This window comes from Bos indicus, chromosome 26, assembly GCF_029378745.1.
Source record: "Bos indicus isolate NIAB-ARS_2022 breed Sahiwal x Tharparkar chromosome 26, NIAB-ARS_B.indTharparkar_mat_pri_1.0, whole genome shotgun sequence".
Taxonomy (NCBI): domain Eukaryota; kingdom Metazoa; phylum Chordata; class Mammalia; order Artiodactyla; family Bovidae; genus Bos; species Bos indicus.
The window spans coordinates 15,398,182-15,423,590 of record NC_091785.1 but is presented as its reverse complement, the minus strand read 5'-3'; the positions used below and the strand labels follow the sequence as shown (position 1 = coordinate 15,423,590).

The following is a 25,409-nucleotide window of genomic DNA, read 5'->3' as shown; positions in this document are numbered from 1 at the left end:
AAACAGGACCTGGCGGGTTGTCTGCCCTGCCCGCTCGCTCTCTCTGGGTTCTATCATTCAGTGCATGCAGAGAAGTTACATGGGTGATTCCAGCAGAGGCAGGAACTTCTTGTACTTCATATTCAGGATAACTTTAGGTACTTAAACTCCCCGAAATTTGGGCAAGGAGAGTTTGTTGGTTTTTTTTTAAAGGAAAAGCACCCTTAATCAACTTTTAACCTGAAGACTTTAGTGACTTGCCAAAAAATGTCATCTGCTCTCAATAAATTGAGAGCAGGCGAGGGGAGGTGTAACTGGATAAGGGGTAGGTTTTAATTTTTTAACAGGCAGAAGGAGGAGGAGGATACCATCATGGTTAGTCAGTCAGCAAGGATTAATCCTCACTAACGTCTCCCATTCAAACCCATTCTTCTCTCCACAGCTGTGCAAACATAAATTAATTGGGTCATTTTGATGAAGGCATATAAGAAAAAAATTTTAATGTAGGCAAAGGTAGTAATTAGATAAATAACACATTCTCTAAATGCTTAGGAAGGACTATGGAAGCTACTCCATCATAGATCAAGGATCATACATTCAAATGCCCCACTGTAAACGCCCCATGTGAGAAGGCACCAGGCAGTACAAGGAGGTGGGGACAGTTCACCACAGCAAGGGATAAAAGGTCCCAGGTGAGGAGAGTGCCCTGCTGGCCCTGTGCTGAGGACTTTATGGTAGTATTTCATTTAACCCCCCAAGAATCATTAATCCCAGTTTACCTATAAGATATCTAGGGACAAGGAGATTAAACAACTTCTCCAAGGTCACAGGGCCAGCAGGTGATGAAGTCAAACTTACAATTTCGATTCAGGCCAACTGACTCCAGAGACCACGTTTCTAAGCATGGTGGTGTCCTGTTTTCTTAATACTTGGCATCGTGCTTACATTATGTAGAGTATAACAAAAAGACAGGGCCCCTTCTCTCCCTTAGTAAACTTAGAATCTGATTGGAGAGCCAGTATGTAAAATAATCAAAAAATAGGAAAAAGAACACAACCTTGGGAGCCTGTAGCTTTTTTAGGTTGGAGAAAGCAATTTACAGAAAGGGGCTGTGATTTATTTATCCATGTGTTCTTAAACATTGCAAGGATAAGGATTTCTTTAGTTTAGACCCTAAACTAAAAAAGGAAATGCAGAGACAATACCGTATTTTAGAAAATATTCATCCCAGCCATGTTTGAATGTTCAGAAAAGGCTCTCCCTTTCAGAAATCACCCTTATGAAATGACAGGAGGACAAGCACCAAGGTCCTACTGTATAGCACAGGGAACTACATTTGATATCTTAAAATGAACTATAATGGAAAAGAACATGAAAATAATACATAGTGATCACCTTGCTGTGCACCAGAAATTAATACAACACTGTAAATTAACTCCAAAAAAAAAAGACCAGGAGGACAATCAGTCTATCCCCCAGCTTCAGCTTAAGGGTTAATAAAAATGCCCACAGCCTCCTGGAAGCCCAGAGAGAGAGAAGGAGAGAGAAGCTCCTGAGGTTTACTCTGCAGGAGGTATGGCAGCCTCTCCCAGCCTCCAGAGACTAAGAAGCAGGGAAGAGATGATTTGCATCATCTTTTTGGTTCTTTTCATTGGAAATTACCCATCCCAAGGCCTCCGGGATGGACAGAAAGGGATAGGTTTGAGCTAGGGACCGGTGAACATTCTTAGAAGAAGTGGCAAGGAGGAATGAGTACAGGAATGCCAAAGAGTATTCTGAAACTGATATCCGATTCACGACTCTCATGCTTATATAAGTGTCTAGGGGACTCTGATAATGGTTTCAAGTAATCTACCTCCATTTACTTTGCTGTATTTAAATTTCTGTTGTGTTCTTAATGTTCAATTTCAAGTGTATGTGGATTTTAAAAGCAATGCATTTTTTAGTGAGACCCGCTGCCATCAGCAGCAGTTTCATGGCAAGCGTTGGACAAGTCACCACAGTGCTGGCAGGACACATGTGCCCGGGACAAGCTATTTTCTTCTGTGTGGACAAAATCCCCCAGAATCACTGGGGAGCATGTGGGTAGTTGACCCCACTTCATGATTCAGGTTTCTTAAGGAACCAGGTGAAGATTCAAAACCAAACTCCCTGACACTTGCTGGGTTGAACTGCCCATCAAATGTATAGACAGAAGAGCCTCCAGGCTGGCATTGTTCAGGCAGGCCCCTAGGACAGCCCTGACACTCCTGAGAGCTGGAGCCAGGTCAAGGAGTTTGTTGTTGTTGTTCAGTCGCTAAGTCGTGTTCGACTCTGTTGCTACCCCGTGCCCGCCAAGCTCCTCTGTCCATGGGATTTCCCGGGCAAGAACACTGGAGTGGATTGCCATTTCCTTCTCTAGAGGATTTTCCTGACCCAAGGATTGAACCTGAATCTCCTGCATTGGCAAGCGAGTTCTTTACCACTGAGCCACCAGGGAATTTACAGAAGAGCAAATATTCCTGAAATGTCCTGACCAAAACACAAAAATCTCAGTTTAAGCTCCTTGTCAGTGGTTCTCAACTCCATAGAATCATAGAACCACCTGGAGAAAACTTGGAAAAAAATACTGATGCTGTGCCCTACCCCAGTGGTTCTGCTTCAGAGAGTCCAGGGTGGAACCTGGACACTGATTCTAAAACATAAGCAGGGTTAGAGCCACACTGTTGAACACACAACTCTGATGCAAATGTGAGATACCACATGCATCAATGAGTGGAGCCACTCAAATCAACAGACACTGAAAAGAACAAAATTATTTTGTTACTTTAAAAGCTTAATCAAATTTTATATTTTTCTAGATCTTGAGAAATTAAGAGTGTTAATTTCCTGGGTTGCAATCCTAGTTATACCTATTACTAGCTGAGTAAGTTTGGGTAAGGTACAGAATTTCCTTGAGACTCTGAAGCAACAATTAGAACTGGACATGGAACAATGGACTGGTTCCAAATTGGGAGAGGAGGATGTCAAGGCTGCATACTGTCACCCTGTTTATTTACTTCTATGCAGAGTACATCATGCAAAATGCTGGGCTGGATGAAGCACAAGCTGGAATCAAGATTGCCCTGAGAAATATCCATAACTTCAGATAGGTAGATGACACCCCACTTACAGCAGAAAGCGAAGAAGATAAAGAGTCTTTTGATGAAAGTGAGAGAGAAGAGTGAAAAAAGTTGGCTTAAAACTCAACATTCAGAAAACTAAGACCATGGCATCTGATCCCATCAATTCATGGCAATTAGATGGGGAAACAATGGAAACAGTGACAGATTTTATTTTGGGGGGCTCCAAAATCACTGCAGACGGTGATTGCAGCCATGAAATTAAAAAATGCTTGCTCTTGGAAGAAAAGTTATGACCAACCTAGACAGCATAGTAAAAAAGCAGAGACATTACTTTGCCAACAAAGGTCTGTCTAGTCAAAACTATGGTTTTTCCAGTAGTCATGTATGGATTGAGAGTTGGAATATAAAGAGCTGAGTGCCAAAGAATTTATGCTTTTGAGTTGTGGTGTTGGAGAAGACTCTTGACAGTCCCTTGGACTACAAGGAGATCCAACCAGTTCATCCTAAAGGATATCAGTCCTGAATATTCATTGGAAGAACTGATGTTGAAGCTGAAACTTCAATACTTTGGCCACCTGATACAAAGAACTAACTCATTTGAAAAGATCCTGATTCTATAAAAGATTGTAGGCGGGAGGAGAGGGGGATGACAGAGGATAAGAGTTTTGGGTGGCATGACCAACTCAATGGACATGAGTTTGAGTAAACTTCGGGAGTTGGTGATGGACAGAGAATCCTGGTGTGCTGAAGTCCACGGGCTCACAAAGAGTCAGAGACAACTGAGCGACCGAAGTGAACTGAATACCACCCACAGCAAACTAGGTTCAACGCAGTCCCTATCAGAATCCTTCTCTGCAAAAATTGACAAGGTTATCCTAACCTTTGTAGGGAAGCATGCCAAGACAGTCTCGAAAGAGAAGAATAGTGTTAGAGGACTCACATTTCCCAATTTCAAAACTTGCTACAAAGCCACAGTAATCAAGACTAGGTGGTACTGGCATGTGGATACTATAGGAATCAATGGAATAAAACTGAGAGTCCACAAATAAGCCCTCACATTAATAGTTAACTGATTATCAACCAAACAGAGTGCTGAAAAAATCTGGTGGGGAAACACTAGCCTTTTCAACAAATGCTGCTGGAGCAGGAAGGTATCCACAAGCAAACCAATGAATTTTGACCCCTGACTCACACACTGCGTACAAACATGGACTGAAAATGGATCAAAGATCTGAAAGTAAGACATTAAGACTATGGGCAAGATTCCCTTAGAAGAAATGGAGCAGCCCTCAGAGTCAACAAAAGAGTCTGAAATGCAGTACTTGGGTGCAATCTCAAATATGACAGAATGATCTCAGTTCATTTCCAAGGAAAACCATTCAACATCACAGAAACTCAAGTCTATGCCTCAGCCACTAATGACAAAGAGAATGAAGTTGAACAGTTCTATGAAGACATACAAGACCTTCTAGAACTAACACCAAAAAAAAAAAAAGGATGTCCTTTTCATCACAGGGGACTGTAATGCAAAATTAGGCAGTCAAGAGACACCTGGAGTAATAGGCAAGTGAGGCCTTGGAGCATATAAAATGAAGCAGGGAAAAGGCTAACAGAGTTTTGCCAAGAGACCACACTGGTCATAACAAACATCCTCTGCCAACAACACAAGACACAACTCTACACATCGAGGTCACCAGATGGTCCACCGAAATCAGACTGATTATATTCTTTGTGGCTGAAGATGGAGAAGCTCTATACAGTCAGCAAAAACAAGACCCAGAGCTGACTGTGGCTCAGATCATGAGCTCCTTATTGCCAAATTCGGACTTATATTGAAGAAAGTAGGGAAAGCCACTAGGCCATTCAGGTGTGACCTAAATCAAAACCCTCATAATTATACCATGGAAGTGACAAAGAAATTCAAGAGATTAGATCTGATAGACACACTGCCTGAAGAACTATGGACAGAAGTTCGTAACATTGTACAGGTGGTGCTGACCAAAAACATCCCAAAGAAAAAGAAATGTCAGGAGGCAAAATGGTTGTCTGAAGAGGCCTTACCAATAGCTGAGAAAAGAAGAGAAATTAAAGGCAAAGAAGAAAGGAAAAGATACACCCAGCTGAGTACAGAGTTCCAAAAAGTAGCAAGGAGAGATAAGAAAGCCTTCTTAAGTGAACAATGCAAAGAAATAGAGGAAAACAATACAATGGGAAAGACTAGAGATCTTTTCAAGAAAATTAGAGAAACCAAGGGAACATTTCATGCAAAGATGGGCACAATAAAGGACAGAAATGGCAAGGACCTAACAGAAGCAGAAGATACTAAGAAGAGGTGGCAAGAATACATGGAAGAACTGTATAAAAAAAGGTCTTAGTGACCAGGATAACGACGATGGTGTTGTCACTCACCTAGAGCTAGACACCTTGGAGTGTGAAGTCAAGTGGGCCTTAGGAAGCATTACTACAAACAAACCTAGTGGAGGTGATGGAATTCCAGCTGAGCTAGTTCATATCCTAAAAGATGATGCTGTTAATGTGCTGCACTCGATATGCCAGCAAATTTGGAAAACTCAGCAATTGCCACAGGACTGGGAAATGTCCGTTTTCATTTCAATCCCAAAGAAGGGCAACGCCAAAGAATGTTCAAACTACCGTACAACTGTGCTCATTTCACATGCTTTCAAAGAAATGCTCGAAATCCTTCAAGCTAGGCTTCAACAGTACGTGAACTGAAAATTCACAAATGTACAAACTGGATTTGGAAAAGGCAGAGGAACCAGAGATCAAATTGCCAAAATCCATTGGATCATAGAAAAAGCAAGACAATTGCAGGAAATCATCTACTTCTGCTTCATTGACTGTGCTAAAGCTTTTGACTATGTGGATCACAACAAACTGGAAAATTCTTAAAGAGATGTGAATACCAGACCACCTTGCCTGCCTCCTGAGAAAACTGTATGCAAGTCAAGAAGAAACAGTTAGAACTGGACATGGAACAACAGACTGGTTAAATTTCGGAAAGGAGTACATCAAGGCTGTATACTGTCACCCTGCTTATTTAACTTCTATGCAAAGTACATCAGGTGAAATGCCAGGCTGGATGAATCACAAGCTGGAAATCAAGATTGCCTGGAGAAATAGCAACAACCTCAGGTATGCAGATGATACCACTTTAATGGCAGACAGTGAAGAGGAACTAAAGAGCCTCTTGATGCAGGTAAACGAGGAGAGTGAAAAAGCTGGCTTAAAACTCAACATTCAAAAAACTAAGATCACGGCATCTGGTCCCATCACTTCATGGCAAATTACTGGGGAAAGAATGGAAACAGTGGGAGATTTTATTTTTCTGGGCTTCAAAATCACTGCAGACAGTGACTACAGCCATGACATTAAAAGACACGTGCCTCCTTGGAAGGAAAGCTATGACAAACCTAGACATTGTATTAAAAAGCAGAGACATCACTTTGCCAACAAAGTTTCATATAGTCAAAGCTATAGTTTTGCCAGTAGTCATGTACAGATGTGAGAGTTGGAACATAAAGAAGGCTGAGTGCCAAAGAATTGATGCTTTTGAACTGTGGTGCTGGAGAAGACTCTCAAGAGTCCCTTGGACAGCAAGATCAAACCAGTCAATGCTAAAGGAAATCATCCCTGAATATTCACTGAAAGGACTGATGTTGAGGCTGAAGCTCCAATACTTTGGCCACCTGATGTGAAGAGCTGACTCACTGGAAAAGATCCTGATGCTGGAAAAGATTGAGGGTAGGAGGAAAACGAGATGACAGAGGATGACATGGCTGGATGGCATCACTGACTCAATGGACATGAGTGTGAGCAAACTCTGGGAGGTAGTGAAGAACAGGGAAGCCTGGCGTGCTGCAGTCCATGGGGTTGCCAAGAGCCAGACACAACGGCTGGACAGCAACAACAGCAAAGACTATTAAAATCCGGGAAGGAAACATAGGTGTAAGTCTTCATGAATTAGGAAATCATTTCTTACATATGACACTAAAAGCACAAGCAACCAAAGGAAAAAAAGTAGGTAAACTGTTGACTTCATCAGAATTAAAATGTTCTGAGCATCAGTGCACAGTATCAAAAAGGCAAAAGCACACCAACAGAATATATTTGCAAATCATGTATCTGGTAAGAATATATGAAGAAGCCTTGCAATGCAACAGTAAATAGGCAAAAAGATCCATTTTCTTTAATGGGGAAAGGATCTGAATTGATATTTCTCCAAAGACGATATATAAACGGCCAACAAGGAAATGGAAAACTTTTCAACGTCGTTAGTTATCAAGGAAATGCAAATTGAAACCACAATGAATTACCAGGTCACACCCACTGAGATAGCTTTCATAAATGAAATGAATAGTAACAAGTGTTGGTGAGGATGTGGAGACACTGGAATTCTCATGTATTACTACTGAGAATATAAAATGGAGCAGTGGTTTTAGAAAACATTTTGTTCCTTCCCCAAGATGTTAAACATGACATTACCATATGACCCAATAATCCCACTCCTAAGTATCTTACCAGGAGGAATGAAAATATATGTTCACTCTAAAACTTGTCCAGGACCATTCATAGCAGCATCATTCATAACAGCCCCAAAGTGGAAACAACCCATCGTCCTTTAACTGATGAATGGATGAGTAAATCTGGTACATCCATACAGAAGAATATTATTTGGTCATAAAAAAGAATATAGTTCTGATATATGTCATGACATGGATGAGCCTGGAAAACATGATGGTAGGTGAAAGAATCCAGTCACAAGAAGTCAGATCTTGTAGGAAATGTCCAGAATTGGCAATCCACAGGGACCAAAAGCAGATTAGTGGTCGCCAGGGGAAGGGGAGGAATAGAGAGTGGTCACTAATGGTTAAGAGGTTTCTTATTTACTTATTTATCTTTATTTTTGGCTGTGCTGGGTCTTCATCGCTGCTTGGGCTTTTTTTCTCATCACGGTGAGCAGGGGTACTCTGTAGCTGTGGTATGCAGGCCTGTCTTTGCAGTGGCTTCTCTTGCTGTGCAGCCCAGACTCTAGGGTGCGGGGGCTTCAGAAGTTGTGGTTCCTGGGCTCTAGGGCACAGGCTCAATAATTGTGGTGCATGGGCTCAGCTACTCTTCAGTACGTGGGATCTTCCCAGATCAGGGATTGGACCCATGTCTCCTTCATTGGCAGGCAGATTCTTTACGACTGCGCCATCAGGAAAGCCCCAGGAGTTTCTTTTTGAGGTGTTAAAATTATTTTGGAATTAGATAGTTGTGATGGGTGCACCATCTTGTGACTGTACTAAAAAGCACGGATTTGTACACTTTAAAATGATGTGTGCATTATACCTCAATAGAAGATGGTTGGAAACTTGTGCTTTATATTTTTTTCATTTGTTATCTTCTTGAACATCTTTCTTGATCAGTATATATTGAATTCCCTTGTTGTTCTGCACAGCTCTATTTTTCTGTTTTGAATGCTTGTGGGCATGAATATTAGTGATAGATGATTTGGTTTTCACTGGGTCTGTCATGGTCATTACACACAGTGTTCACTGCCCAGAGAAATATCAATAACCTCAGATATGCAGATGACACCACCCTTATGGCAGAAAGCAAAGAGGAACTAAAGAGCCTCCTGAAGAAAGTGAAAGAAGAGAGTGAAAAAGCTGGCTTAAAACTCAACATTCAGAAAACGAAGATCATGGCATCTGGTCCCATCACTTCACTGCAAATAGATGGAGAAACAGTGGAAACAGTGGCTGACTTTATTTTCTTGGGCTCCAAAATCACTGCAGATGGTGACTGCAGCCATGAAATTAAAAGATGCTTGCTCCTTGGAAGAAAAGTTATGACCAACCTAGACAGCATATTAAACATCAGAGACATTATTTTTCAACCAAGGTCTGTCTAGTCAAAGCTATGGTTTTTCCAGTGGTCATGTATGGATATGAGAGTTGGACTATAAAGAAAGCTGAGCGCTGAAGAATTGATGCTTTTGAACTGTGGTGTTGGAGAAGACTTGAGAGTCGCTTGGACTGCAAGGAGATCCAACCAGTCCATTCTAAAGGAAATCAGTCCTGAATATTCATGGGAAGGACTGATGGTAAAGCTGAAACTCCAACACTTTGGCCACCTGATGCAAAGAACTGACTCTTTAGAAAAGACCCTGATGCTGGGAAAGATTGAAAAGGAGAAGGGGACAAGAGAGGATGAGATGGCTGGATGGCATTACCAACTCAATGGACATGAGTTTGAACAAGCTCCGGGAGTTGGTGATGGAGAGGGAGGCCTGGCACGCCACAATCCGTGGGGCATGGATGAGTCAGACACAAGTGAGCAACTGCACTGAACTGAACTGAAGGTATAGAATTTCCTTGAGCCTCTGTTTTCTTAATGATACAATGGGGTGAATAATCAGACCACATCAGAAGGTAGTTGAGATGATTTCATGAAATGAAGTGTGTAAGTTATTCAGTCCAGTGCCTAGCATATGTAAATTCACAATAAATATTAGTTCCCACAATTGATGATGATGAAAATAAAAATATGCTAGTCACAGTTCAATAAAAGGATGTTCTTTTAGATTGGGTTTATTTTTAGGACCAGGTTTTAAGGAATTGTGCAAAACTGGAATGCAAAAGTTATAGAAACAGCTTCTCCACTAACATCAGTTGAAGGAAGTAGGGCTACTTAGCCACAGAAGGAAAAAAAACAAACAAACACAAGAGAACACATGGTGCTGGCTTCTGATGCCAAGATCAGGTCCAAGAGTGGGCAACTACTTGTGTGCGTTTCCAGAGCAGGAATCTTAAAGAGGGGGAACTATGGATAGAACTCAGAGAGTCCAGAAATTCGGATGAGAAAAAGTTCTTTTATTAACCTCAAATAGAAGTTTAGCATTTCCTCCCATTATGAATGTAAGCAACAAACTTCAGTAACACTAGCAGTACCTGTGATTTTGTCACCAATAGAAATCACAGATATTGCCATATATTATAGTCATGGAAGAGACTCTAAAATAGTACTTATAACTAAGGTAACTAATTAATTCGTTTGTCTTGGTTTGTCCAAGACTGAGCGGCTTCCCAGAACATGGGACTTTCAGTGCTAAAACTGGGAAAATCCCAGGTAAACCATTCCCTACTAACATTCTTCACTACCTGGAAGTTATGGTAGTTATCTCATCATTAGCTGCCATTATTTAGTGTGTTAATAAAGAAGTATCCTCCTATATTACAATTTCAAAAATATCTTGATATATGTCTATCCACATAATCTGTGTCCTTTATGATCCTTTGTATTTCATTTGATGCATTTAAAAGTGTTCTTCTCAACCCAAAGACTTCACCAAATAGCCAAAGAGGGCCATGGCATAAAAAGGATTAAGAGGGAAGAAACAGGAAACACTGGCTAGAGGAATTGAACAGAGAAAATGAGATTTAAGTTCTTTTAAGCCTTGCAACCTAAAAACAATGATGAACTCCATGGCAGAAGAGGACAGATGTATCTCTGAAGGATACAGCTGAATAATCAGTTGACAGAACCATTTTCCCACTCCCAGGAGTTTCTGTTTTATAAGCCCGCAAACAGTAATCAGGGACTCTCCCTAACTTCTCTGAGCGCATATTTATGTGTATTTTGTGACTTATGTTGCTGTGGAATTAACTCAGTCTTGACAGGTATCAATTCCAGTATCTGTTAGGTCTACTAATTTCCAGTAACTATAAATGCTTCCCCTAAGAATCATTGGCCAGAACTGAACATTTCCCATGAATTAAGACAATGGAGATTTCGAGTTTTAAAAAACCAACTTTGAAAAATGGATTAAAAGAAACTTTAACTCTTACCAGATACCACTGGGCTTCTGACAGACCTTGGGAACCATCTTGCCTAACCACCATTGTTGACAGCCGTTCCATGACTCTCCCAGGAGGCAATAAGAGACCATTTTTCTTCTGATCAATGTAACTCAAAGCCTCCAGTCCAATGTGACCAGAAGGCAAAGTTCTCACAATTGCCCTTGTCCCAGTAAACACAGATTTCTTAACTTCCTTGTCATTTTTGCAAAATCTCCTCACTAACCAAGCAGACCGCTCCTTTTTATTTTTGAACAAATCTTCTTCTACCTCTTCACAATTATCGGGGAAGTCCTCAAAATGGCTCAGAAAGGTCTTGGCAGGTGGACTGTCAGTAAAATCCTCCCTGCAAAAGCTGTCACTTGAACATACCACATCGGCCTTTGGGCAAGAGCCTTCAAAGCACAAGTATTTGTCATTCAAGGGGTTACAATGATCACACTGCAGCTGCCTATTCTTATTGTCACAGTTATTTGTCAATTCCATCAGTTTGCAAGTATATGCCATGTAATTTTTCTCTTGTTCCTCACCAACGGCAGGTAGTACACAGTTTCCACAATCATCCAAAATCAAGTTATCTGACAGGGGACAGAAACTGTCTGACATTCTTCTGTCAACTTCGTAACGCAAGTGAAACACTGCCATGTTGCTTTCAGGGTGTGCCCTGCTTGTCTCTATGATGGCCGACTGAGTTCCTAATGGACTCATGCCCATGGGAGATGTGTCTATTTCCAGTTGAATTCCAGGGAACACCTTTCCTTCCAGTGAAGAAGGGATTCCAGTTTCCAAACACAGACCTTCCTCTGTGATAGAATTGCACGTTTCATAAAACTGGCTCTGAGGAGGGCCGTGCTGATGGTTTTTCAATATGCTGTTGCAGTTAATGTTAAGGTTTTTCACAGAATCTGGCATGCTTTTCTCCCAGCACTTTTCATTACTGTTCTCGTCACTGGTTATTTTCTCCCTTGCTACTGAGAAAATCTGGGGCACGTTGCTTCCAGAAGATTCTTCCGTAAGTTTGGTCGGTTGCAAGATGGTATGAGAAGTCTCCCCACTCTGCCTGACAGGATGAGACTTCGGAACACTGATGCCCGAGACCTTATCATTACTTTCATCTACAGTTGACTGAGCAGAGATCACTTTTCTCTGACTCACAGGTCTGAGAACAGAACCTGCCATTTCTTCAGAAGTCATCTTGACCAGATGCAGGGTTTCAGCTAGCACTCTGTTTCTCCTCTCCTGTGATCATGTCAAGATGTTAATGAAACTACTGGTTTTTAACATAATCTCAGGTGTATAAGCCCTCTGAGAAACAAAGTGACCAGTTCCTCTCATTTAGGTATATTAAGACCGAAATAAACTTTCCCAGTTATCACTTCCTACCATGTGCAGTATGTTTTTCTAGATCAAGGTATTAAGGAAATAGATCAATTTTCTTTCTTCGGTTCTTTGAAGCAATTCTTTGGGAGACTTTTATTCGGCATTGCATTCTGTAACTTCTGATCCATCACTGGCTTACAATGATTTTAAAATCCAGTTTGAATGTATCCTGTAAGAAAAAGAGATAATGTCAAACACTAAACAAATTTTTAAAAATGACCTCATAATTCTAAGCTACTGCAAAATATGAATCAGAAGTTGGTTTTAAGTACTTATTTTTTTATTCAATATTTCAAACTTCTGTTTCCAGCCAGTACAGAATAACAGAGATCAGGTTTATCCTTCTTCCTTAAACAACTGAAAAAAGTCAGAAAAAATAATGAAATAATCGTTTTGAGATACTGAATAACAGGCAACATAGAATAGTAATTCCAGAAAGAAGAATAAATAAATAAGGTGAGTTCTATAAATGCCCTAGCTTATACCTTTTGAGTTTTTAGGCTACTGGGGAGGAGGAGGGACTCAGATGAAACCAAACAGTGTGTCTAATTTAAAAAGAAGTTGAGACTTCAATAAAGCCAAGGAAATTAGAGAAGGAAGACACATAAAGTAGAGTGGAGAAAACATAGGGACGCTAGCAGGCTTCTCATTAGGAACAAGGCAAGCCAATTTAGTTTATTAAAAAATAAAAAAAAAGTTTATTTAAAAAAAACTTAAAAAAAATAAAAATATATATATATATGCTGCTGCTGCTAAGCCACTTCAGTCATGTCTGACTCTGTGCAACCCCACAGACAGCAGCCCACCAGGATCCTCTGTCCCTGGGATTCTCCAAGCAAAAATACTGGAGTGGGTTGCCATTTTCTTCTACAATGCATGCAATGCACGTTAAGTCGCTTCAGTCATGTCTGACTCTGTGCGACCTGATAGATAGCACCCCACCAGGCTCCTCTGTCCACAGGATTCTGCAGGCTAGAATACTGGAGTGGGTTGCCAAATTAGAATTCTATACCCAACAAAAATATTTTTTGAAAACAAAATGAAATAAAGACTTTTAGACATAGAAAAGCTGAAAGAATTCATCAAGAGTAAACTTACATATAACAAAGATAAAAACGGACTTTCCTGAAGGTCCAGTGATTAGGAATCCATCTTTCCACTGAAGGGGCATGGGTTCAATCCCTGGTTGGGAAACTAAGATCCCACAAGCCATGCAGTCAAAAAAAAAAAAAGGCTCACTAAAATAAGAAATGGTAAAGAAAGTCCTTTAGGTAGAAGAAATATGCTAGATAGAAATCTGGATCTACAAAAAGAAACAGAGTATGAAAAATGTTAAATATGTAGATAAATACAATTTTTCTTACATTTTAAATAACTAATTGAGAATGTAGTCCACTGGAGAAGAGAATGGCAAACCACTTCAGGTTTCTTGCCTTGAGAACCCCATGAACAGTATGAAAAGGCAAAATGATAGGATACTTAAAGAGGAACTCCCCAAGTCAGTATGTGCCCAATATGCTACTGGAGATCAGTGGAGAAATAACCCCAGAAAGAATGAAGGGTTAGAGCCAAAGCAAAAACAATACCCAGTTGTGGATGTGACTGGTGATAGAAGCAAGGTCTGATGCTGTAAAGAGCAATATTGCATAGGAACCTGGAATGTCAGGTCCATGAATCAAGGCAAATTGGAAGTGGTCAAACAGGAGATGGCAAGAGTGAACGTCGACATTCTAGGAATCAGCAAACTAAAATGGACTGGAATGGGTGAATTTAACTCAGATGACCATTATATCTACTACTGCAGGCAGGAATCCCTCAGAAGAAATGGTGTAGCCATCATGGTCAACAAAAGAGTCCGAAATGCAGTACTTGGAGGCAACCTCAAAAACGACAGAATGATCTCTGTTCATTTCCAAGGCAATCCATTCAATATCATGGTAATCCAAGCCTATGCCCCAACCAGTAATGCTAAAGAAGCTGAAGTTGAATGGTTCTATGAAGACCTATAAGACCTTTTAGAACTAACACCCAAAAAAGATGTCCTTTTCATTATAGGGGACTGGAATGCAAAAGTAGGAAGTCAAGAAACACCTGGAGTAACAGGCAAATTTGGCCTTGGAGTACGGAATGAAGCAGGGCAAAGGCTAATAGAGTTTTGCCAAGAGAACACACTAGTCATAGCAAACACCCTCTTCCAACAACACAAGAGAAGACTCTACACATGGACATCACCAGATGGTTAACATCTAAATCAGACTGATTATATTATTTGCAGCCAGAGATGGAGAAGCACTATACAGTCAGCAAAACAAGACTGGGAGATGACTGTGGCTCAGATCATGAACTCCTTATTGCCAAATTCAGACTTAAACTGAAAAAAGTAGGGAAAACCACTAGACCATTCAGGTATGACCTAAATCAAATCCCTTATGATTATACAGTGGAAGTGAGAAATAGATTTAAGGGACTAGATCTGATAGGTAGAATGCCTGATGAAGTATGGACAGAGGTTCATGACATTGTACAGGAGAAGGGATCAAGACCATCCCCATGGAAAAGAAATGCAAAAAAGCAAAATGGCTGTCTGAGGAGGCCTTACAAATAGCTGTGATAAGAAGAGAAATGAAAAGCAAAGGAGAAAAGGGAAGATATAAACATCTGAATGCAGAGTTCCAAAGAATAGCAAGGAGAGATCAGAAAGCCTTCCTCAGCGATCAGTGCAAAGAAATAGAGGCAAACAACAGAATGGGAAAGACTAGAGAACTCTTCAAGAAAATTAGAGATACCAAGGGAACACTTCATGCAAAGATGAGCTCTATAGAGGACAGAAATGGTATGGACCTAACAGAAGCAGAAGGTATTAAGAAGACGTGGTAAGAATACACAGAAGAACTGTATAAAAAAGATCTTCATGACCAAGATAATCACAGTGGTGTGATCACTCACCTAGAGCCAGACATCTTGGAATGTGAAGTCAAGTGGGCCTTAGAAAGCATCACTACAAACAAAGCTAGTGGAGGTGATGGAATTCCAGTTGAGCTATTTCAAATCCTGAAAGATGATGCTGTGAAAGGGCTGCACTCAATATGCCAGCAAATTTGGAAAACTCAGCAGTGGCCACAGGACTGGCAAAGGTCCGTTTTCATTCCAATCCCAAAGAAAGGCAATGCCAAAGAATGCTCAAACCATCACACAATTGCACAATTGCACTCATCTCACACGCTAGTAAAGTAATGCTCAAAATTCTCCAAGTCAGGCTTCAGCAGTATGTGAACTGTGAACTTCCAGATGTTCAAGCTGGTTTTAGAAAAGGCAGAGGAACCAGAGATCAAATTGCCAACATCCGCTGGATCACTGAAAAAGCAAGAGAGCTCCAGAAAAACATCTATTTCTGCTTTATTGATTATGCCAAAGCCTTTGACTCTGTGGATCACAATAAACTCTGGAAAATTCTGAAAGAGATGGGAATACCAGACCACCTGACCTGCCTCTTGAGAAACCTGTATGCAGGTCAGGAAGCAACAGTTAGAACTGGGCATGGAACAACAGACTGGTTCCAAATAGGAAAAGGAGTACGTCAAGGCTGTATATTGTCACCCTGCTTATTTAACTTATATGCAGAGTACATCATGAGAAACGCTGGGCTGGAAGAAGCACAAGCTGGAATCAAGATTGCCAGGAGAAATATCAATAACCTCAGATATGCAGATGACACCACCCTTATGGCAGAAAGTGAAGAGGAACTCAAAAGCCTCTTAATGAAAGTGAAAGAGGAGAGTGAAAAAGTTGGCTTAAAGCTCAACATTCAGAAAACTAAGATCATGGCATCTTGTCTCATCACTTCATGGCAGATAGATGGGGAAACAGTGGAAACAGTGGCTGACTTTATTTTTCTGGGCTCCAAAATCACTGCAGATGGTGATTGCAGCCATGAAATTAAAAGACGCTTACTCCTTGGAAGGAAAGTTATGACCAACCTAGATAGCATATTGAAAAGCAGGGATATTACTTTGTCAACAAAGGTCAATCTAGTCAAGGCTATGGTTTTTCCAGTGGTCATGTATGGATGTGTGAGTTGGACTGTAAAGAAGCTGAGCACTGAAGAATTGATGCTTTTGAACTGTGGTGTTGGAGAAGACTGTTGAAAGTCCCTTTGACTGCAAGGAGATCTAACCAGTCCATCCTAAATGAAATCAGTCCTGGGTGTTCATTGAAGGACTGATGCTAAAGCTGAAACTCCAATACTTTGGCCAGCTCATGCGAAGAGTTGACTCATTGTAAAAGACCCTGATGCTGGGAGGGATTGAGGGCAGGAGGAGAAGGGGATGACAGAGGACGAGATGGCTAGATGGCATCACCGACTCAATGGACGTGAGTCCGACTGAGCTCCGGGAGATGGTGATGGACAGGAAGGCCTGGCGTGCTGTGATTCATGGGGTCGCAAAGAGTCGGACACAACTGGGCGACTGAACTTAACTGAATTGACCATTTAAAGTAAAAGTAATAACAATGACTATACAGTTACTAACAAATTTAGAAGTAAAATGTATGACATTAACAGCACAAAGGTCAAAAGAGAAGAAATGGAAATATATTAATATAAGACTGTTTTCTACATGAATTTGGGTGAAGTGAAGTAAAAGTCGTGTCCAGCTCTTTGTGACCCCATGGACTATACAGTCCATGGAATTCTCTAGGCCAAAATACTAGAGTGGTAGCCTTTCCCTTCTTCAGGGGATTTTCTCAACCCAGAGATGGAACCCAGGTCTCCCACATTGCAGGCAGATTCTTTACCAGCTGAGCCACAAGGTAAGCCCAAGAATACTAGAGAGGGTAGCCTATCTCTTCTCCAGGGGATCTTCCTGACCCAGAAATCGAACCAGGGTCTCCTGCACTGCAGGCAGATTCTTTACCACCTGAGCTATCAGGGAAGCCCTGTAATATTACTTAAAGTCAGGTTGTCACAAGCTTAAGATGTATACTATAAGCCCCAATGCTATCACTTTAACCAAAAATACAGAAAGAAAGTAAAAACGTTAGAATCTTAATTTTTTTTTTCAAGTAACTAAAAAAACAAGACAGAAAAAAGGAAAAGAACAGATGTGACTAATGGGAAACAAATGATAGATTTAAACCTTTCAAAAAGCATCTTTGGGTAGTTTCTCCAATTTTTCCCATAAAATATACACATTTTACCTCCCTCTTTCATTTGAATAAATTACTCAGTTGAATGTTAGGAGACATAAACACAGGAACGTGGGTTTGATCCCTGGGTCTGGAAGATCCCCTGGAGGAGGAAATGGCAACCCACTCCAATATTCTTGCCTGGGAAATCCCATGGACAGGGGAGCCTAGTGAGCTACAGTCCATAGGGTTGCAAGGGTTGGACACAACTGAGAAACTAAACAACAACAACAAATTTTATAGGAACACAGCCATAGCCATTCACTTATAAAACATCCAGGGCTGCTTTCCCATTAGGACGGTAGAGTTGAGAAACTGCAACAGAGAACATGTGACCTGAAAAACCAGAAATAGTTATCATCTAGCCCTTTACAAAAAAAGTTTGCCAAACCACATACTAAATAAATGAGCTAACAAAAATGCCTGCTTAGGGTCAGAAAACTAAATGTGAGGCTTATTAGCCACCTTCATATGTTTGACGAACTGAGTGGAGGAAATAGACTTGTTCTATAGTTTCAAAGGGTAAGACTGAATTATTTGGGAAGCATGCTTTGACTTACTTTGATAAATAAGTTATGGAACTTTTAGAGTTATTCCATAAAAAATAAGCTATCTTGGACAGTAGTCTCCTCCAGATTGTTGATTGAAGGATTTAAACAGGAGACGTATAGTATTCAACACAGTAGGTACTCAATGTCTGTTGAACAAATAATACAGTGAATAAGTGATTGCCTATAATGTTTATCCATAAAAACAATGGCTAATACTTACATATTAGCTGAGCACGTATTATATGTCAGGCATGTTCTAAGCACATTGTACATATTATCTCATTTCATCATTTTTTATCTCATAAAATTATCAGTAGGGTGGCAGAGACTGCTAGTTGTCCCCCAGACCTGTTCCCATATCCCTCAGTAATATAAACTCTGAATTTCAGCCAAGTACAAGGCCATCTCTTTATCAGCCTCCCTTATAGCTACATGTAGCAAATATGACTAAGTCAGTGCTAATTAGATATAAGCAGAATGGTTTGCTATTTGCGGACAGTGTCCTTGAAGAGAGAGAGAGTATGCCCTTTTCTTTCTCCTTTCTGCTGGCAATGATGGCTGGAGCTGGAGCAGCCGTACCAGACTGCAAGGCGAACATGGAACTAGATGCTGTGATAGCAAGGAAGTAAGACAGGAGCCACTGTGCCTGTTCCTGGATTTGGGAGAGAGGAAAATAATATGCTGTCTTCCGTAAGTCACCACTGTTTTAGGTTTTCTGTCACTGGCACCCAGATATGTTGCTAACAAAGGCGAGTACTACTGTTACCTTCATTCTATGAATAAGGCTCTAAGTACTTGAATGACCTAAGAGAACAGACTAATGTAACAAGGAAGCTATACAGAAAGTTCCTGAACTGGAGGGAAAGTTATATTCCCTAATTTCTATGATGTTTCCAATTTTATGCTCTTAAACCAGAAGGGGTGCTTTGTATCATCAGTTCAGTTCAGTTCAGTCGCTCAGTCGTGTCCGACTCTTTGTGACCCCATGAATCGCAGCACGCCAGGCCTCCCTGCCCATCACCAACTCCCGGAGTTCACTCAAACTCACGTCCATCGAGTCAGTGATGCCATCCAGCCATCTCATCCTCTGTCGTCCCCTTTTCCTCCTGCCCCCAATCCCTCCCAGCATCAGAGTCTTTGTATCATAAAGAATAGTAAAATTAGAAGAATATGAAATACAAGCATACTGTCTTTTCTAACTGTAGGCGTTAGAAGGAGGTGGGACATAACAGCAACAACAAAAACTAATCTATCAGACAGTTCTCAATTATTTATTAAGTCCCAATTATATTCTGTACAGTCAAGAAAGCAAGATGGCCAAGGACCAGGGGGTCAGTAAAGTTCTGCTGGAGGGGGGTCTGGGGTGGAACTTTACAAAGAGGTAGCAGCCCCTTTACCCATATTCACATAGGATGAGCAGTGTAAAGAAAGATAAAGAAAATACAATGCATAACCATGAATTCATCTGAAGCTTGTAGGAGAACATTTCAACTAATCACAGCAAGTGAAAACTGCTCAGGAATTTCACCATCATGGAAAAGAAACACTGGGGTAACCATCAAAGTTGGTAACTGAATAATTCTATTTGCTTCTTAACTTAAGACAGGATTTTATAGAGTCTTTTTGAGTATCATGTGTATGACAGACAAACAACTATGCCACGTTGTTTACTTAGGCTTACTCTTCTCCAAAGTCCACTCTGCAAAGAGATTAAAGAAAATATTATGTCTGCACAACCCTCTCCTCCCCTTCTTCCTACCACAGGCACATGGAGTGCACAGTTATAGGTGTATGCACACAATCACACTCAAACTCTGCACAATATGAGTCAGTCTTCAGCGGAGTCTTTCTTCTCTACCGAATGTCTGCTGTTCCACCTCCCCCTGACCTCCTTTCTCTGAACTATGATGACAGAAATTCCACAATTCACAAAGAAACAAAGATTCAAAAACACTCCCCAAAGGCACTGGTGCACCCATCTAGATCCTTTCCCAAGACCCCAAAGACATAACCCTTCATGACTTCTACTCTATTAGAAAAGTTTCAGAGTCCGCTTCTAGACTTATGACTCAGAAACCCAAAGAGATCTTAATCTTTATACTCTATGTATATTAGACATCAGGAATCTACTGATAAGTAGATGAGAAAGTTACCCAAATAAGTAATTCCAAATGAATGTACTGATAAGGCTGACAATACAGTAACACGCAAGATCATAAAAAAAGCTTGTCCATACAGGTTGATTTTCAATTATAAAACTCACAAGGAAAGGAAAACGTCACTGAAAAACACATTCCACAATCAGCTTGCAAATCACCCCTTCTCTCCTTGTTGCTGTCCCAGAAATATGGAGATATTAGACACAGTATAATGTAACTTAAAGTCAAGAATGGAGGCGGATAGGATTATGGTATAGACAGTCACAAGATGCATGCACAAAAAGATTCACGTTTTTGGTAAGATGATGAGAAGACAGAAAAGCAGACAGCAGAAGATGGCATTTACCCCTCTTGATTTAGTCTCAGTTGATTTTTTTCTAACTTCATCTCTGACCAATACCCTCAAAGAAAAGATATCTTGTCACACTGGCCTTTTTGCCATTTGTTGAATTAGGCTTGCACTTAATACCACTTGGATTTCCCTTCCCACTGCCTTCTAACTTAAATAAGACTCTGTCACTCAGCTTACATAGCATTTCCTCCCTGTAGCCCTCGCTGATGCTCACCTGTCAGTATTAACTGCTCTCATCTGTGTTTCCTGTCGTGCTTCCCACATTTTACCATCCCAAAATATCACGGCACACAATATACTGAAGTTATTAATAATTCAGGACCCCCGCATAGATGGAGAACTTCTGAAAAACAAAGACCTTGTATCTTCAATCTTAAGGAATCCTATAGACACACTAGGTGTATGCCACATACCTAGGCAAACATTTGGTCTCAACAGGTATCTGACTCTCTTTCCCGTCCACGGCTCCTTGAGCCTAATCCTTGCCTATTAGGACCTGGATTACTTAAGAGCTTCCAGTCTCCCAAATTCTAAGCTCTTTCAATCCATCCCATATAATTTTTAGAAAAATCTTCCCCAAACACTATTCTCATCCTTTCATCCACATCAATTGAGAAGGAACAGAGAGCTACATTATTTAGTGTGGTAAACCCAAACCTTACCCCAATCCTCAAGAATATCACCAATCAGCAAGGACTTTATTTGGTATCGGTTTTAATCAATTTGGAGAAAAATAGCATCCTGGTGATGGCACCCCACTCCAGTACTCTTGGCTGGAAAATCCCATGGACAGAGGAGCCTGGTGGGCTGCAGTCCGTGGGGTCGCTGAGGGTCGGACACGACTGAGCGACTTCACTTTCCCTTTTCACTTTCATGCATTGGAGAAGGAAATGGCAACCCACTCCAGTGATCTTGCCTGGAGAATCCCAGGGACGGGGGAGCCTGGTGGGCTGCCGTCTATGGGGTCGCACAGAGTCGGACACGACTGAAGTAACTTAGCAGCAACCATACTGAGGCATCTAATCCATAAACATGATGTAGCGAACTACTGCTAGTGCTTATCTCTGTCTCTTTCCACATACATACAAATACATGTAGGCAAATGTATATACACATCTCTGTGTACACAGGATATATACATATACATATATATATATATAAAATCTCTTTTTTGCCACTTCATAACTATTTATTGAGATTTAAAATCTTTGCCTAAAACAATGCCTGATATCCTCAGAGATAATATTTAAGTTGAAAGACCTCTGCGTTGGGTGGCTGGTGGTTCCCTGGTGGTTCTAATTAGCTTGCAAATTGCCCCTTCTCTCCTTGTTGCTGTTCCAGAAATATGGAGATATTAGACATAATGGGCCCTGGATCATGTGTTATTTGTCAAATGAGAGTTCTCCAGGCACAACCTCTGCCTACAGGGAAGTCATTTATTACTACAGAGCCACAAGGGGAAAACTTAGATATGAGCTATTATCATAGAACACTGAATAGTATAGTCTGCTGCTGCTGCTGCTAAGTCGCTTCAGTCGTATCCGACTCTGTGCGACCCCATAGACGGCAGCCCATCAGGCTCCCCCGTCCCTGGGATTCTCCAGGTTAACCAGTTAAAAAGTGGGAGAATCACTCAATAGTGTGTACTGATTGTGCAATAGATAAAAAATGAAGACAGAGATGACAGAAATCAGTATGAATTCCATTCATGAGTGAAGCCTCCCTAGAGAATGTCACAGTCTTTAAAAGAGGACTCTGTCCAGGAAAGTGAGGCCAGGGAGAAAGTGGAGGAGAGAGGGAGGAGTCTCATTTTGGAGAGAGACGGAAGGTCATGGGTTGGCTGGCACCTGGAGACTATTCTGCCTTCACTAAGGCTAACTGCAGCAAAAGCAATAGAACCATCTTGGACAATTCATCCTGGAGTTGGGAAGTTCTCATACTAGGTCAAAGCAGCACATTTTTGGAAGCTGTGCAATGAAAACAGAAAAGTGGGAAGGACCCGGAGCCTCTTCCTTGAAGGTCTTGTTTTACCCAATCAATGCATCAAAAATATAATGGGCTTCCCCAAGCAGCCTACTGCCACTCTTTAGATGGGGTACCTAGAGCTCATGTTACAAGCTATTTTTAATTAATTGATAGTTAGGCAACATCAGTACCCCCATTTACTAAGTGTTTTTTCAAACTGGTATTCTACATGTCATTCCTCAATTAATGTAATTGTCTTTCCAAAGAATTAAAAATACATGTGATGAAAATGAACTCACTCTTGAGTAAGATAACCATAATAGAACCCCTCTACTACTCTAACACATTCTCACATTACAGGCTCTAAGTAAACCGATCCTGATTTAATCAAAATAAGATATGATTCAAGCCCTGCAAACTCTATTCCTCATGGCTGTGTTTCCTTCTCTCCCTCCATCCTGGGTCCCCCACATCTGATACCTAGTCTACATTTCATCATCACACTGAGCAAAACATTTTCCAGACTCAGTAACTCTCCAGTTTCATAGAGGTTCCCATGCAAAGCCCTAGCAGATAGAAAGCATTTTAAATCCACATATTTAGTGCATAAGACGGCCATTTTCATTTTTACATTTGTATTATATTTAACACTAGCACTAATGAAGGTCTTCAGAGGTCCTCTGGTCAAAAGCTTCAAAATTATTCCTGTTCCTCATGGATGCCCATCAATGACATCAAATTCTGGGTGGAGGCCCAAGCCAACAACTGACTCAAACAGTTGATATCATTCTAATGGCACTTGTTTTCGGTAAAGTCAAAAATGCAAATAGAAAATCTTGTTAAAACTCGAAGTTCACTTAAGCAATGTCTCGATTTACCACTGAGATGTCATCATCCAAAAGGGAGAAGCAATATTATTCATACTTTTCACCTGATTGAAAAAATGAAGTGAATAAGTTTTCAGGGTTCGGCTGCTTTTATTTTTTTTTTAATTTGTTTAGTCTATAGGACAATACCATGGCACATTTGCTATTTTTCAGGGCAGTCAGTATGATCTACATTACAGAGTTGTTTGCTGAGTCCACAATCAGAAGCAAGCAGGGCAGCTCTGACCTGCGATACCAGCTTCCAGCCATTCCTGAGCCTCTGACAGGTATGGGGGTGGAAGCAAGTACCCAGGGAGGCTGAGGGATCACGGTAGAGGGATGCAGATAGAGGCAGGGAGCCATGATATGGCCAATCTCAGCATCTGGATGGTGTGGGCTCCTCGGCAGATCAACTGTGTCTCATGACACAGGTGGGAGTACATCTGCTAAGGTGCAGTTCACTTTTGCTATCATAATGTCATTATTTGAAATATCAGCTGTGATTTTTATGATGAATGCCAGAGATTAAAAAAAGAAAGCAGGCTTTGGCAGGAATGTCATACCACATTCTATACTAACAGTTTAACAAGTCACACATTATATTTTTCTGATTATAAAAGTAACACACACTAACTGTAGAAAATTTGGAAAAAGTCTGGTAAGTAGAAAGTAGAAAAGATAAGGTAAGATCATTGGGTAAGTCCCAATTTTGTTATAACTTCTTTCCAGTTTTTCCCCCATGAATATAGATTTTTTAATAGAACTGAAATTATACTGTTTGTACCATTCTTGTCCTGCTTCTCTTGTTTAATATTATATTCTGTAAAAGAAACTTTGGGACATAATAGAATCTATATCAACTTTAGCAATCTCTATCCTAACATTCTAAATCTTACTTTAAAAAGGAGAAGATCTAGAGAAATCACAGGCTGTCCCCCCCTGAAATCATGTGTCATCTCACCTGTTTGATATACTTGTAAACACTGCCCTATTCTTCGAGTACAACAAATTCCAGATGGCTCAATCTTGCTTCCAAGGGCTGGTCAACCAAATGGTGGGTGCGTGTGTGCCAAGTTGCTTCATTTGTGTCCAACTCTTTGTGACCCTGTAGACTGTAGCCTGCCAGCTCCTCTGCCCATAGGATTCAACCAAAAGGTCTGATTCATTCATTCACTCATTTAACAAATTATTTTCTGAACACCTGCTGTGTGCCAAATCCTTTGGTAAGCCCTGAGTTAGATGGTCCATAAAACTGATGGGTCTAGTTGAAATTTATTAAAGGGATATTTGCTAGGTTTAAGTGACATTTTATATGATATTAAACTAGGCCAAACAGAGCCAAGTGTGAGGGGCAGCTGATCAAAACTACCCTCTCCAGTTCATCAACCTGACATCCACCTAAGCCAGGGTGGTCTAACTCCTGTTCCTTGAACCTGCCTTTCACCTGCCTTTCTGGGTCTTGCTCATCACGCCAAAGACCCCCTACCTTCCTTTCTGCAGAACCACATTCTATTCAGGAAGCTCTTTTGAACAGTGACTATGAGCCTTATTCTCAAACTGTTGCCACACCAACTGTACAGAACCATCCACTCTTTAGACAACCTTAACTGCCCCTGTTCCTGAGTGGGGTGGCGGTAAGTATCCATGACAGGTGCCAGAGACTCGTTTCCTTTCTTTCCCACAGCTACACCCCACATGCCTCACTACTAATCACCTAAACATTCCTCTCACGACGTCACGTGAATCCAGCTCTGAAAGGATTTTTCAGGAAAAATATTCTACCCTCTCAACTGCTGTAGGAGGTACAGATATAGGTATACGTATGCACACACATGCATATGTATACCTATATCTACACATGTATTTACATATATGTATTTTATATTTTTTTCCTGTATACACACACACACACACACACACACACACACACACACACACACAATTTTTTCCTGTCCTGACTGTTGGCCTTGGTTGCTTTCCTGCAGTAAAAGAACAGCTAAAGGAAATGCT

The 25,409-nt window shown here is 40.9% G+C and overlaps 1 protein-coding gene across 1 annotated transcript in view; it reads right to left on the bottom strand.

Annotated features, from left to right (window-relative positions):
* PLCE1 (phospholipase C epsilon 1) overlaps positions 1-25,409 on the bottom strand; it is a 376,762-nt gene that overhangs the window by 324,945 nt on the left and 26,408 nt on the right. The window contains exon 2 of the mRNA XM_019953110.2: positions 10,934-12,491. Within this exon, the coding sequence (XP_019808669.2) occupies positions 10,934-12,136 (1,203 nt within the window). The 5' untranslated portion in view covers positions 12,137-12,491. The remainder of the gene's footprint in view (positions 1-10,933; positions 12,492-25,409) is intronic.